Raw genomic sequence first — 13,567 nt, 5'->3', positions numbered from 1 at the left:
GTGCAGAGTCAGGAGTCAGCCCCGAGTATTTCAAGGTATGCTCCCCCTACCCCAGTTTTTTTTTAATAGAAAAAAAAAACACAAAGTGAGCTATTGAGTTTGTACAGAAGTCATTTCAAGAAAACCAACCTTCTCGGATATCCAGAATCAAAGTTTAATAAAGTTCAGATGGGAGGAGAGAGACTTCCTGCTTCTGCGTCTTGTCATCTCGGGCCTTTCTGAGCTCTGGGACAAGGGAGGGCCCTTTCAGGCACTCACCACGCCAAGGATTCTTTTCAGAGCCCTCTTTAAGTCTTTGTTCCTGAGGCTGTAGATGAAGGGGTTCAACATGGGGGTGACCACCGTGTACATCACTGAGGCGATGGCGCTGGCTCGGGAGCTGTGGGAGGTGGCAGAACTCAGGTACACACCAATGCCTGTGCAATAGAAGAGGGAGACCACGGACAGGTGGGATGCGCAGGTGGAAAACGCCTTTGACTTGCCCTGTGCCGACGCCATGCCTCGGATGGAGGAGACAATCTTAGTGTAGGAGTATAGGATGCCCGTGAGGGGTCCGCCGCCCAAAACCCCGATGGCAGTGTACAGCACGATGTCATTCAGCAGAGTGTCGGAACAAGCCAGTCGAGCCACTTGATTGATTTCACAGAAAAAGTGGGGGATCTCCAGGACCATGCAGAAGGACAGTCGCAGCACCATGAAACTTTGCAGTATGGAGTTCAGGGCACTCATGATCCAGCAGCCCAGAACCAGCAGCCCACAGAGCTGGGGGTTCATGATGACCGTGTAGTGCAGGGGGTGACAGATGGCCACGAAGCGGTCATAGGCCATCACAGCTAGCAGGAAGTTGTCCAATATGGCAAAGATGATGAAAAAATGCATCTGGGTGATGCAGCCCCCATAGGAGATGGCTTGGCTTTTTGTCTGGATGTTCTGTAGCATCTTGGGGATGGTGGTGGAGATGAAGCAGATGTCCACCAAGGACAGGTTGGAGAGAAAGAAGTACATGGGCGTGTGGAGGTGGGAATCTAGACTGACCGCCAGGATGATGAGCAGGTTCCCCAAGACCGTGACCAGGTACATGGACAGGAAAAGCCCGAAGATGAGGGGCTGCAATTCTGGCTCCCTTGATAGTCCCAGAAGGAAGAATTGCGAAATTTTGGTATAATTCTCTGTTTCCATGTGTAGGTAACTACCAGGAAGGGGAAAATTAAAGACATAACGGCTAGTTTTCTCCAAACAGAATATGACTAACGTAAGTTGAAATTCTACAATTGATATTTTTCAGAAAAAGACATTGGCACTTTGGCATGGAAATTGTAGGAATTCCCTAAGTCAAATATAAATAGGAATTTGTCTTATTCACAGTCTCCCACCTCCAACTGTATGTATTGTACCTTTAAATTTTGCTTTAATTTTCAGTTGGAGGGAGCAATTCTTTTTTTTTTTTTTTTAATTTTTGGGTCACACCCGGCAATGCACAGAGTTACTCCTGGCTCTGCACTCAGGAATTTCTCCTGGTGGTACTCAGGGGACTATATGGGATGCTGGGATTCGAACCCGGGTTGACTGCATGCAAAATAAAAGCCCTACCTGATGTGCTATCTCACCAGCCCCCGGAGAGCAATTTTTTGGGGGGGTAACCACAACTGGTGGTGCTCCTAAGTCCACATTCAGGGATCAATCCTGGTGGTGCTTGGGGACCGGGGACCATATGGATACCAGGGATCAAATTTAGATCAGTTACATGTAAGAAAAATGCCATACCCACTCTACCTTTGTTCCCGCTCCGGAAGAAAAAAATTATTATTATTATTATTTTTAATGGTAGTTTTTGTTTTTGGCAGTGCTCAGGGCTTACTCTCTCCTCTGTGCTCAGGAATCACTCCTGGCAGTGCTTGGGGGACCCTATGGGAGCCTAGGGATTCAACCCGACTCAGCTGCATGCAAGGCAAGTACCCCAGCCACTGTACTATCACTCTGGCTCCTAAAATAACTTTTTTTTTTTGCTTTTTTTGGTCACACCCGGCGATGCATAGGGGTCACTCCTGGCTCATGCACTCAGGAATCACACCTGGTGGTGCTCAGGGGACCATATGGGATGCTGGGATTCGAACCCGGGTCGGCCGAGTGCAAGGCAAACGCCCTACCCGCTGTGCTATCGCTCCAGCCCCTAAAATAACTTTTTAAAAATGTAGATGGACTGTTATTTATTCAGCCACTGATTAAGCTGAATGGAGTGGGAATGAACTCCACATTACTTAAAAATTTTTAAAATTGAATATCCATGAGAAAGACCATTACACAGCTGTTCATAATTGGGTCTCGGTCAGACAATGATCCAGCACCCATCCCTCCACCAGTGTACTTTGCCCACCAGCATTGTCTCCTGTTTCCCTCCCACCATCCCCTAGTACCCCGCTCCCTCCCCCAGCCTCCCTCCATGACAGGCATTTTCCTTCTTGCTCTTTCACTCTTTACTTTTGTGCATTATGTTCTGCAATACAAGTACTAACAGATCATCATGTTTGTTCAGGGCATCCAGTCTTGAAATAAAATCTTTTTTTTCTGTTTGGGTCACACCCAGCAATGCTCACGGTTTACTCCTTGCTCTACACTCAGGAGACACTCCTAGGGGTGCTTTGGGGAACCATCTGGGATGCCGGGGATTGATCCTGATTCAGAGGCATGCAAGGCCCATGCCCTACCTGCTGTACTATCGCTCCAGCCGCTAAAATCTTAATAGAAATTCAATACCTACCTCTGAAAGAAAAGACAAAATAGTAACTAATTTTCTGTGCCAGAAAGACTGTACAGCAGCTTGCCTTACATGTGGCCATCCTGGGTTCTCTCCCTAGCACTGCGTATGGTTCCCTGAGTCTGTTAGGAACAAACCCTGAGCATCTCAGGATGTGGTCCCCAAACCCAAACCAAGTGAATGCATCTACAAGTTAAATTTAAAGTGTTAAAGACCTATGGGGGCTGGAGCGATAGCACGGCGGGTAGGGCATTTGTCTTGCATGCGGCCGACCCGGGTTTGATTCCCAGCATCCCAAATGGTCCCCTGAACCCCGCCAGGAGTGACTCCTGAGTGCATGAGCCAGGAGTAACCCCATGTGCATCGCCAGGTGTGACCCATAAAGAAAAAAAAAAGTGTTAAAGACCTATAAGTGAAAAATACAAAAATAATCGACTAAGGGCTGGAGAGATAGTACAGGGCATAAGGTGCTTGCCTTGCATGTAGCCGAGTAGGGTTCAATCTCCGGCATCCCATAGGGACCCCCGAGCACTGCCGGGAGTGATTCCTGCCTGGAGTAAACCCTGAGCACCACTGGGTGTACCCCTTCCCCCCCAACAAAACAAAATAAGAATCTTAATTGCTTTGAAGAACAATGGAGGGAATGTTCCCCAAAGTTAAATGTAAGTGGATACATATGTACTGATAGGAAAAACCTGAGACAATCATTCATAAATTGCTAATGAATGTCCTCAAGGGGGAATAAATGAGTGCTGTTTAAGCACCAGAGCAATATGGTATTTCTGGAGACAAACAGTCAGGCATAGGAACACACAACATAAGAGCAGGGGGTGACACTGATGGTGCAGGAAGCTTATTCATGGTTCATAAAGGAACAGGGAGCGCAACTAACTGATAATGTAACTGATGATAGAATTTTCTGCACAGAATTTACAAGTATTCATAAATGCCACCCCTTTCCCCCCACCCAGCCACACCCCTAAGGACCCGTGAAGAATGACGTGACAAAGAGCAAAGTCGGAGGCAATGTGACCACGTTTCTTTGAAAGTATGCTTTCACAAATATTAACGATGCCAGACCCCTGTGGATCAACTCCATAAAGACTTGCACACTCACCACGGCAAGCAAAGTCAAAAGCCACTGGCTCTAACATCTATGGGTCCTCCTCACAATTTCAAAATAGTAACCTTAGCATTCTTTAGTATTACTCTCTTTAGTGTTTATTATTTAGTATTCCTCTAACTAGTGTTGCTAAATACAATGTCAGTAATACTAAATATTTCTCTTTTTAGTATTCCTGGTCAGGTTTTCCTAAACAACTGCCATGGAGACCTACAATATTCTGTGCTAAGGGAGATCTCAAGAAATTTGTGTGTGGCGGGTAGGGCGTTTGCCTTGCATGCGGCCGACCAGGGTTCGATCCCTGGCATCCCATATGGTCCCCCAAGCACCGCCAGGAGTAATTCCTGAGTGCAAAGCCAGGAGTAACCCCTGAGCATCGCTGGGTGTGACCCAAAAAGCAAAAAAAAAAAAAAAAAAGAAATTGTGTGTGTGTGTGTGTGTGTGTGTGTGTGTGTGCATGTGTAGCGGGCGGGGCAGGTCACACCCAGTGATGCTCAGAGGTTACTGCTGGCTCTGGGCTCAGGAATCCCCTGTGGTACTCCGGGATACTATATGGGATGCTGGGGATTGAATAGCATGTAAGGCAAATGCCCAAACCACTGTGCTATCATTCCGGGCCCCCTTGGTGGTCAATCTATATGTTGGTTCCTATATCCTCAAAGCCATCAGACACTTCTCTCTCTCTAACATGCATACAAACCCATGATAAATCAACTAGAAACAGAAGCAACACAGAGATTTCTCCCGGGTGTCTGGTCCAGGCTGACTGACCTTTGCAGTTGGTGCAGGTAAAGGCGCTCAGCTTCTCTTTACCCCGAGACAAATTTCTGTTTTATGTGCTGGCCTCTCACACCCACCGGTCCAGGAGTTATGAGAGGCAGACCTCCGCCCGAAAGCCCAAATTCCTCACTAGACAGTTGATAATGGAGAAGAAATCTCTGTTCTCAGGCCAGCCATAATCAGGAAGGAAGGAGCAGCCCATCAATTCCTCAGCCAGACTTAGAAATTAAAACCAACCCACGCCTGGTTCTGTCCTGTGCCGGGCATGCTCAGAGGCTTGCTCTGGTGATAATTTTTCACATCTCCCTGTTCCTGCTCATTAGTGTTTCTTCCCTCTTGTTACGCCAAAGCTCTCAGCACACAAGTTCCCTCTGGGGCACGGGTCTGGACAGAAAAGAAATTTTCCTAATGATTCTCTCATCCCAAGAGACAAAGCTGAGAAGTCATCAGTTTGGATGATATTTCCATGGACTCATTTTGCTTTCTGGGGTTTGCACGTACCAGCTCTGTGAACTGGGGAATTTGTTCAGAAGGGAAAACACTTGCCTGGCACGTGGTGGACCAGTGTCCCATCCTGGCACTGCACCAAGTCCGTGATGTCTATAGAGACACACGCCTCTAGAGTTAATACATTTTTTCCTGGGGACTTTGAAAGGAACCTTGCCCTGCAGACATTCGGGTGTTACAGCAGGCTGTAACACTGTTACCCTGATGCATGCCAGACTCTCAACCTCCCTAACTCATTAAAATTTTTTTGATTACTTTATTTTCATTAAAGAACTGTGATTTACAAAGTTATCAGTAATTGAGTTTTAGGCATATAATATTTCAACACCAGTCTCACAACCTGTGTCAACTTCCATCCATTGGTGCTTCCATATTTCCTCCCTACCCCCGACCCCTGCCCCATGCCCAACAGGCACATGGCAAAGTTCTAGCATTTTTCAGTGTTGAATTAAAAAAAAAAATGTTGCTGTGTTGGTGGTGGTTCTGTGTCTTACCTAGGCCATTAAACTACACTCTGATCATAGATTTGATATTTTCTTACCTCTGAGGAGTATTTCTTTGTGTATATATAGCACAGCTTCAAAATTTTTGGGGGGAGGGGGCCACACCTGGCTATGCTCAGGGGTTACTCCCAGTTCTGCACTCAGGAAAAACTCCTGACAGTGCTCAGGGCTCCCTATAGGATTTCGGGGGAATCAAACCTGGGTCAGTCTCCTGCAAGGCAAGCGCCCTACCCTCTGGGCTGTCTTTCTGGCGCCAATATCGCATAACTTCTTGATACAACTCATTGGTCTTTGAGTACTTCAGTCATTTTCAGATGTTGAGTATTGTGAATAGTGTTGCAAAACATGATGAAAGTCTGTCTCCGTATCCCTTTGATCTTGGGAGTGTTGCCCAGGATCTCTCTCTCTCTCTCTCTCTCTCTCTCTCTCTCTCTCTCTCTCTCTCTCTCTCTCTCTCTCTCTCTCTCTTTCTCTCTCTCTCTCTCTCTTTCTCTCTCTCTCTCTCTACCTATCTCAATCTCCCTAGCTCTTTAAATGTTTTTGATTAATTTTCTTTCCACAAATTACTGGATGTTACTTTCTTGTTTCTGGGTAATATGGTAGTTTTATTTGTTGTTATTTTGGTGTCACACCCGGCTATGCTCAGGGCTGACATCTGGTTTGTGCTCAGGGATCACTCCTGGCCCTGCTCGGGGACCCTACGGGATGCTGGGGATTGAACCTGGGTTGACTTCGTGCAAGGCCCTCCCCACTGTGCTATTGGTCTGGCCCCAGAAAATGCTTTTCATAGTAAACGAATGTTTGATTGAATTTTTTGTTTCTTTATAATTAAAGTCAATTGTGATAGTCAGGCTATATAATGTCAATCAATTTAGCAAATTTGCTTTTGTCTGTAGACTTCAAAAAGTATTCTTTTAAAAAATTATTATTTTTTTTATTGAGGTGACACTAAAAACAAAAAAAAGAATTTTTTGTTTCTTTATAATTAAAGTCAATTGTGATAGTCAGGCTATATAATGTCAATCAATTTAGCAAATTTGCTTTTGTCTGTAGACTTCAAAAAGTATTCTTTTAAAAAATTATTATTTTTTTTATTGAGGTGACACTACTTTCAAGTATGAATGCGTTATCATTTTAGGGGTATGTGTTACCAAGTCACACCCATTCTCAAAGTGCCATTATTCCTTTAGATGGGGCAACCAAACTGAGGTATGGAAAGGATGAGAGTTAGTGGTGGGCTAGAAATGTTATTAAGTCTTTTATGGACGGTCTTGGGCACTTTGATGACAATCACTATGCATATCAATATCATAGATGTGATGATACAGAGTGATAGTACAGCAGGTAGGGAGTTTGCCTCCCACACAAGGCAAGCTGACCTGGGTTCAATTCCCTGCAATCCATATTATCCCCAGAATCTGCCAGGGGTGGTCTCTGAATGCAGATCTCAAGTGTAATTTCTCAGTCAGTAAGAGTAGTAAAACTCAGGATAATTCTTCTACTAAAAAAATAGCCGGGCATGATGTTATTGGAGAAAAATTATACATATAAAATCCATGCTGTCTTACTATGTAGGGGTAATTTCCAAATACTTTTTACTGGAAAAAAATGGTAAAAAGTTGAAGAACTGGGAAGAAAGAAGAAAAGGAAGCGTGAAAAAAAAGTAGAAACCAAGAAGGGAATAATGTTGGGTATCAAAGAGAATAATAATTGAAGTCTGTAAAATGAATAGAGATGTGGAGGAACAAACAAAAGAAACTTCCAGTAAGTATAAAGATCAAGCTTATTTCCTCAATGTCAAGAATAATTTGTTTTTGTTTTTGTTTTTGTTTTTGGTCCCACACACCCGGTGGAGCTCAGGGCTGGCTCCTGGTTCTGTCCTCAGGGATCTTTCCTGGTGGGGCTCAGAGGACCCTAAGGGGTTCCGGGAATGGAACCCAGGTTGACTTCATGCATGGAAAATGCCCTCCTGCATCCCATGGTTCCAGTTCCTAATGCACAATTTCTGATGTTTGACCTCTGCAGTGAGGGACACTCTTTGATCCACGAGTCAACTGTCCTTTGTGTAGCTTCTTTACAAAGAAAACTTTCAGTGTCCTCTTTATATCCTTGTTCCTGAGGCTGTAGATGAAGGGGTTCAGCATGGGGGTGACCACCGTGTACATGACCGAGGCCGTTGAAGTTGCGTGGGAGCTGTGGGTGGCCGCAGAGCTAGATACACTCCGAGGACCATTAGAGTAAAACAAGGACACCACGGAGAGGGAGATGCACAGGTGGAAAAAGCCTTATACTTGCCCTGAGCTTATAGTATTTTCTGGATGGTGGAAACAATCAATCTTTGAGTAGGAGTAGAGGATCCCAGCAAAGGGGCCAATGCCCAGAAAGAAAGATGTGACATACATCACCACATTATTAAGGAAGGTGTCGGAGCAGGCAAATTGGAGCATCTGATTGAGTTCGCAGAAAAAGTGTGGGATCTCCACGCATAGGCAGAACGACAGCTACTGCAGATTAAGTTCTGCAACAAAGAATCTAGAACTCTTATGAGCCAGGACCCTGCTACTAATAGCATACAGAGCCTGAGATTCATGATGACTGTGTAGTGTAGGGGGTGGCAGATGGCCATGGAGCAGTCATAGGCCATCACAGTCAGGAGAAGGTTGTCCAGCACGGCAAAGAGCATGACAGAACAGATCTTCACGATGCAGCAGGCGTAGGGGATGCGCCTGCTCTGGGTCTGGATGTTCTGCAGCATCTTCAGGATGAAGTGGAGACAAAGCCCATATCTAAGACTGACAGGTTGGTGAGGAAGAAGTACATGGGGGTGTGCAGGTGAGAGATGGAGACGACAGCCAGAATGATGAACAGGTTCCCCAGGACAGTGAACAGATACATGGAGAGAAAGACCCCAAACAGGATAGGCTGCAGGCTTGGGTCATTCGACAAGCCCAGGAGAGTCAAGTCTGAAGTCTGTGTCTCATTGCGTTGGTCCATGGGGTGGAGGGAACTTTGGGGAAAGAGGGAAATAAAACAATCACGGATTTTATTTTTTGGCATTTGGGGTCACACCTGGTGATGTTCAGGGGTTACTCCTGGCTCTGCACTCAGGAATTACTCCTGATGGTGCTCAGGGGACCTTATGGGATGCTGAGGATTGAACCCAGGTCGGCTGTGTGCGAGGCAAACATCCTACTATCGCTCTAGCCCTAACGTGATCATGTTTAACCTAGGCTTCATTATTCCCGTCATTAGCATGCTTTGCAGGCAAGTCGTAAATAGTTCCCATCTAGGCCTGCACCCCTGGATGGGCGACCATGATGCACAAATTGTGTTGTGGAGAGAGTGAACAGGGCAGTGCTTTCTCCAAGGCCCATAGGCTCTCCAAGGTTGAAGCAAACACTTCTGGTCATTGACAGATATCAGGTGAGTAAATACAGGTCCCCAGCCTGCCGTTCCTTGTGGAGCACTCAACATAATGGGGCTTTGAAGAAACTCACCCACATTAATGGATCTGAACAAACAATGGGAAGAGTGAACTGCACAGACTCAGCTGTGTAGCTCACTGTTCTCAGGGTGTCACTGAAGATGAGGTCAGTGGAAGCGCACTTCAAAAGACAGAGAGCATATGAGAAGAGCCGCCAGATATCAAAGAGCTCAAACATCCCTTGTAAGAACTGAGGGGTAAATCACAAGTGTGGGGAGCCGTGGACGAGAAGTCTTAGGCCCCTCTCCCCCACAACTTAACTCTGCATGACCTCCGCCTGCCACAAAAAAGGAACTGAGAACAGACGCTCACGGGTCCCCGCTAACAGGATTTGAGCCACAATGAAAAACATTTAGGGCTGACAGCTCTGTTCCTGCTCTCACTCTGATCAATACAATTGTTAAGGAAATGCTGGAATAGAAAATTGAATTATACGACCCATGACATAGAAAGACAGGCCTGAAAGGAATGCTTAAGTTAATGATTACACGCACAAGCCCCCTATCTTCACTGCCCATCTGCTGTGTACGTTGTGTACGTGACCTACGAGTTTCTCAATCCCCCTGCAAAGTATATAAGCATCAACTCTGCCTTGAATAAACGCTCTAGACCCTCACGAGTCTTGAGTCATTCCTTAACCCTTTCACCTTTACAGGTCCCTCAGGAGAGACTTTCACCCACACCGTCGGACTGCCCCGGCTGCAGAGAGAGAGAAGCTGCTGGTCAGTTCTCTGTCTCTCTGCCGCAGGGAAACACAGCCCGACACACAAGGGCACTGTGGCAGAGTGGAAGAAGGAAAAACCCAAATCACTGAGCTTGAAGGTAAAGTGTGGGAAGCTAGGCAGAGATCATTGGTAAAATGAGAACTGAAAATGATGACCAGAAAATGATATGAACTCAATGGTACAATGTCGTGTCCCACGTGGCCAAGTCGAACAGGGTCCCCAAGGCGAAGGGAGAAGGGCAACGGGGTAAGGAGGGCTGGACAAACAATGCTCATGCAGTGTCTTTATTGAACAAGCAACAGCCTTTTATAGGTCTCTAGAAGGAAGCATACATTGGAAAAATATACAGGAATGTTCAGGATGCATAAGTTTAGAATGTACTGCGCTTTTAGACATCAATGATTTTTTTTATAATTACACTGCTTCAATGATATTTTCCTTGGTTACATATTGTTACACCTTAGCAACATGTTCTGCCACAAGGAGGAAAGAGTCCACTAGAAAAACAAGAAAGTCAGCCCTTAGATTGTGTAACCCCAAGACAATGGTTTCTATAAACCAGCCTTTAGACAGCATGTTCCCAGAACAAGAACTTTCTTAATACTTAACTAGCACAGGCTCCCAACAGGACAACACCTGTTTGCAGTACAGGGATTCCAGAGGAAGCAGAAAGGGAGAGTAACAGAGTTCTTATTCAAAGAAACAGCTAGCACAAACTTCTCCAGGACGAGTAAGGAATTGGACTCCCTGAATCCAGAGGATCAAAGCTTCAGGGCTAGAGTGATGGTACATCAGGTGGGGAATTTGCCCTGAATGAGAACCAACCTGGATTTGATCCACAGCATCCCATATGGTTTCCTGAATCCACCTGGATTGATCCCAAACTACAATGCCAGGAGTAAATCCTGAGCAACACTGGGTGTGACCCCCCCCCAAATAAAAACAAACCAAAATGAGGTTCAGAGACCTTTGAATATAAGAAATCCAATCAGACACAAGACACGGGAAAATAGTCAAAGCAAAGATAGAGAACCCTAAAGCAGAAAAAAAATTCTTTACTTAGGGAAATCACCTGTGCCCACCCCCTGTCCCCCGCCATGAGACTGTTGGCAGATTTCTCTGGAAACTCTGTAAATCCAAAGGGTATAAAAAGTGCTGAATGCAGGAACTGGAGGTATAGTATAGCAGGGAGGGCGCTTGCCTTGCACACAGCCAAACCGGGTTCAATTGTTGGCACCCTGTAAGGTCCCCTGAGCCCAGCCAGGAGGAATCCTGAGTGCAGAGCCAGAAGGAAGCCATGAACACTGATGGGTGTGGCCCCTCAACAAACAAGTGCGAAATTCAAAGAAACTCCAAACAAGAATACTTTATCCAGTTAATGTAGAATGAAGAATTTGGAAGAATGTAAAAGAGCTCTTCATTCAGACAACAGTTAAGAGAATTCATTTTCACCAAACCAGCCCTCCACATTAGCCTGAAAGAACTTCTAGAAAGGGAAAGCGGCCCTGGGAATATTGAGCAGTTGCTGAACTGCACACGTTAACTCAGGAACGCATTCACTCAGCAAGTCCCACAGGGATGTCCTACCTCTGTGCGACCTTGGATGGTCTCTCAGATGGCCACAGGGAAGGAGCCTTCTGTCCTCTCTGAGCCTCCAGTGAAGGATCATGTGGGTGTTGGGACGTACCTAGTGGGGAATGCTGACCTCAATCCATGCATCAGTGTGTTGGGCTGGATGATGGGCCCTAAGATCCTGTCCCAAGACCAAACAACAAGACACAAGTCCTGAATCAAAATTAGGTCTTCAAACAAAATAGAAAAGTGTGACCTTGTCCCACCCAAGACCGCATGTCCGGGCGGGATTGGAGATGAGGATTTATCAGCATCTCTCCACAGGTCTGCTCATGCAACACATTTCATCTTGTTTTTCCAACCTCTGGACCCATGATTCTCCTGTATAAAGGGAATCCATGTCTTCTAGGATAAAAAGACAATTATATCATTATTATTATTATTTAAAGGGGGCTGGAGTGATAGTACAGTGGGTAGGGCGTTTGCCTTACACGAGGCTGACCCAGGTTTGATTCCTCCGTCCCTCTAGGAGAGCCTGGCAAGCTACTGAGAGTATTCTATATGCCAAAAACAGTAACAATAAGAGGCTGGAGAGATAGCACAGCGGGTAGGGCGTTTGCCTTGCACGTGGCCGACCCAGGTTCGATTCCCAGCATCCCATATGGTCCCCTAAGCATGGCCAGGGGTAATTCCTGAGTGCAGAGCCAGGAGTGACCCCTGAGCATAGCTGGGTGTGACCCAAAAAGCAAAGAAAAAAAACAAAAAAACCCAGTAACAACAAGTCTCACAATGGAGACGTTACTGGTGCCTTCTTGAGCAAATGGGATGAACAATGGGATGACAGTGCTACAGTGCTACATTATTTAAAGAACGTTTGGGCTGCTCCCAGTGGTGCTGAGGGCTTTCTCCTGGCTCAGCGTTTGGGGATCACTCCTGGTAGGCTTGGGGGACCATATGGCATGCTGGAGATCAAACCTCATTGGCCCTGTGGAAAGCAAACACTCTGCCCACTGTACTAACGCTCCAGTTCCTCCTCCCCCCGTCTCAGAGAATTATTTCCTACAACTCTCAGATCTCAAGAGATCAACTTAGAAGTCAAGTGAGTTCAGCTGTGTGTGATTTTTTTTTCTTCATGAGCTTTCTTCCCTTCCTGATCTTTGTATTTATTGGAAAGGATCTTTCTTTTTCAAGAAATATTTTATGTTTTGGTTTCTGGGCCACACATGGTGGTGCTCAGGGCTTCCTCCTAGCTCTGTGCTCAGGGATCATTCCTGGTGGGACTCACAGGACCAAATGAGATGCTGGGGATTGAACATGGATTGGCCATGTGCCAGGCAAATGCCCTACCCACTGTACTATCACTCCAGTCCCTAGAATGGGACTTTGCTTTTCCTCCCTCCCTCCCTCCCTCCCTCCCTCCCTCCCTCCCTCCCTCCCTTCCTTCCTTCCTTCCTTCCTTCCTTCCTTCCTTCCTTCCTTCCTTCCTTCCTTCCTTCCTTCCTTCCTTTCTTTTTTTGCTTTTTGGGTCACATCTGGCGATGTACAGGGGTTGCTCTGGCTCTGCACTCAGGAACCACTCCTGGCGGTGCTCAGGGGACCATATGGGATGCTGGGAATTGAACCTGGGTTGGCCGCGTGCAAAGCAAACACCCTACCCTCTGTGCTATCACACCAGCCTCTCTCTTTCTTTCTTTCTTTTTTTTTTTTTTTGGTTTTTGGGTCACACCTGGCGATGCACAGGGGTTACTCCTGGCTCTTCACTCAGGAATTACCCCTGGCGGTGCTCAGGGGACCATATGGGATGCTGGGATTCGAACCCGGGTCGGCCGCGTGCAAGGCAAACGCCCTACCCGCTGTGCTATCGCTCCAGCCCCTCTTTCTTTCTTTCTTTTTCTCTCTCTCTCTCTTTCTTTCTTTCCTCTTTCTTTCTTTCTTTCTTTTTTTTTTTTGCTTTTTGGGTCACACCCAGCGATGCTCAGGGGTTACTCCTGGCTTTACACTCAGGAATTGCTCCTGGCAGTGCTTGGGGGACCATATGGGATGCCGGGGATTAAACCCAGGTTGGCCGCGTGCAAGGCAAACGCCCTACCCGCTGTGCTATCACTCCGGCCCCTCTTT

General features: G+C 46.4%; 1 protein-coding gene and 1 pseudogene across 1 annotated transcript; both read right to left on the bottom strand.

Annotated features, from left to right (window-relative positions):
* Positions 1-246: 246 nt before the first annotated feature.
* LOC101552206 (olfactory receptor 7A17-like) lies at positions 247-1,191 on the bottom strand. Its single transcript, XM_004614841.2, has one exon. The coding sequence runs from the start codon at positions 1,177-1,179 to the stop codon at positions 247-249; it is 933 nt and encodes a 310-aa protein (XP_004614898.2). The 5' UTR covers positions 1,180-1,191.
* Positions 1,192-7,659: 6,468 nt separating this feature from the next.
* Positions 7,660-8,423, bottom strand: LOC129401818 (olfactory receptor 7A17-like; annotated as a pseudogene).
* Between the last annotated feature and the right edge of the window lie 5,144 nt (positions 8,424-13,567).

The sequence above is a fragment of the Sorex araneus genome, chromosome 2 (assembly GCF_027595985.1).
Source record: "Sorex araneus isolate mSorAra2 chromosome 2, mSorAra2.pri, whole genome shotgun sequence".
Lineage (NCBI taxonomy): Eukaryota > Metazoa > Chordata > Mammalia > Eulipotyphla > Soricidae > Sorex > Sorex araneus.
The sequence above is the reverse complement of the archived record's forward strand: the minus strand, read 5'-3'. Positions and strand labels throughout refer to the sequence as shown.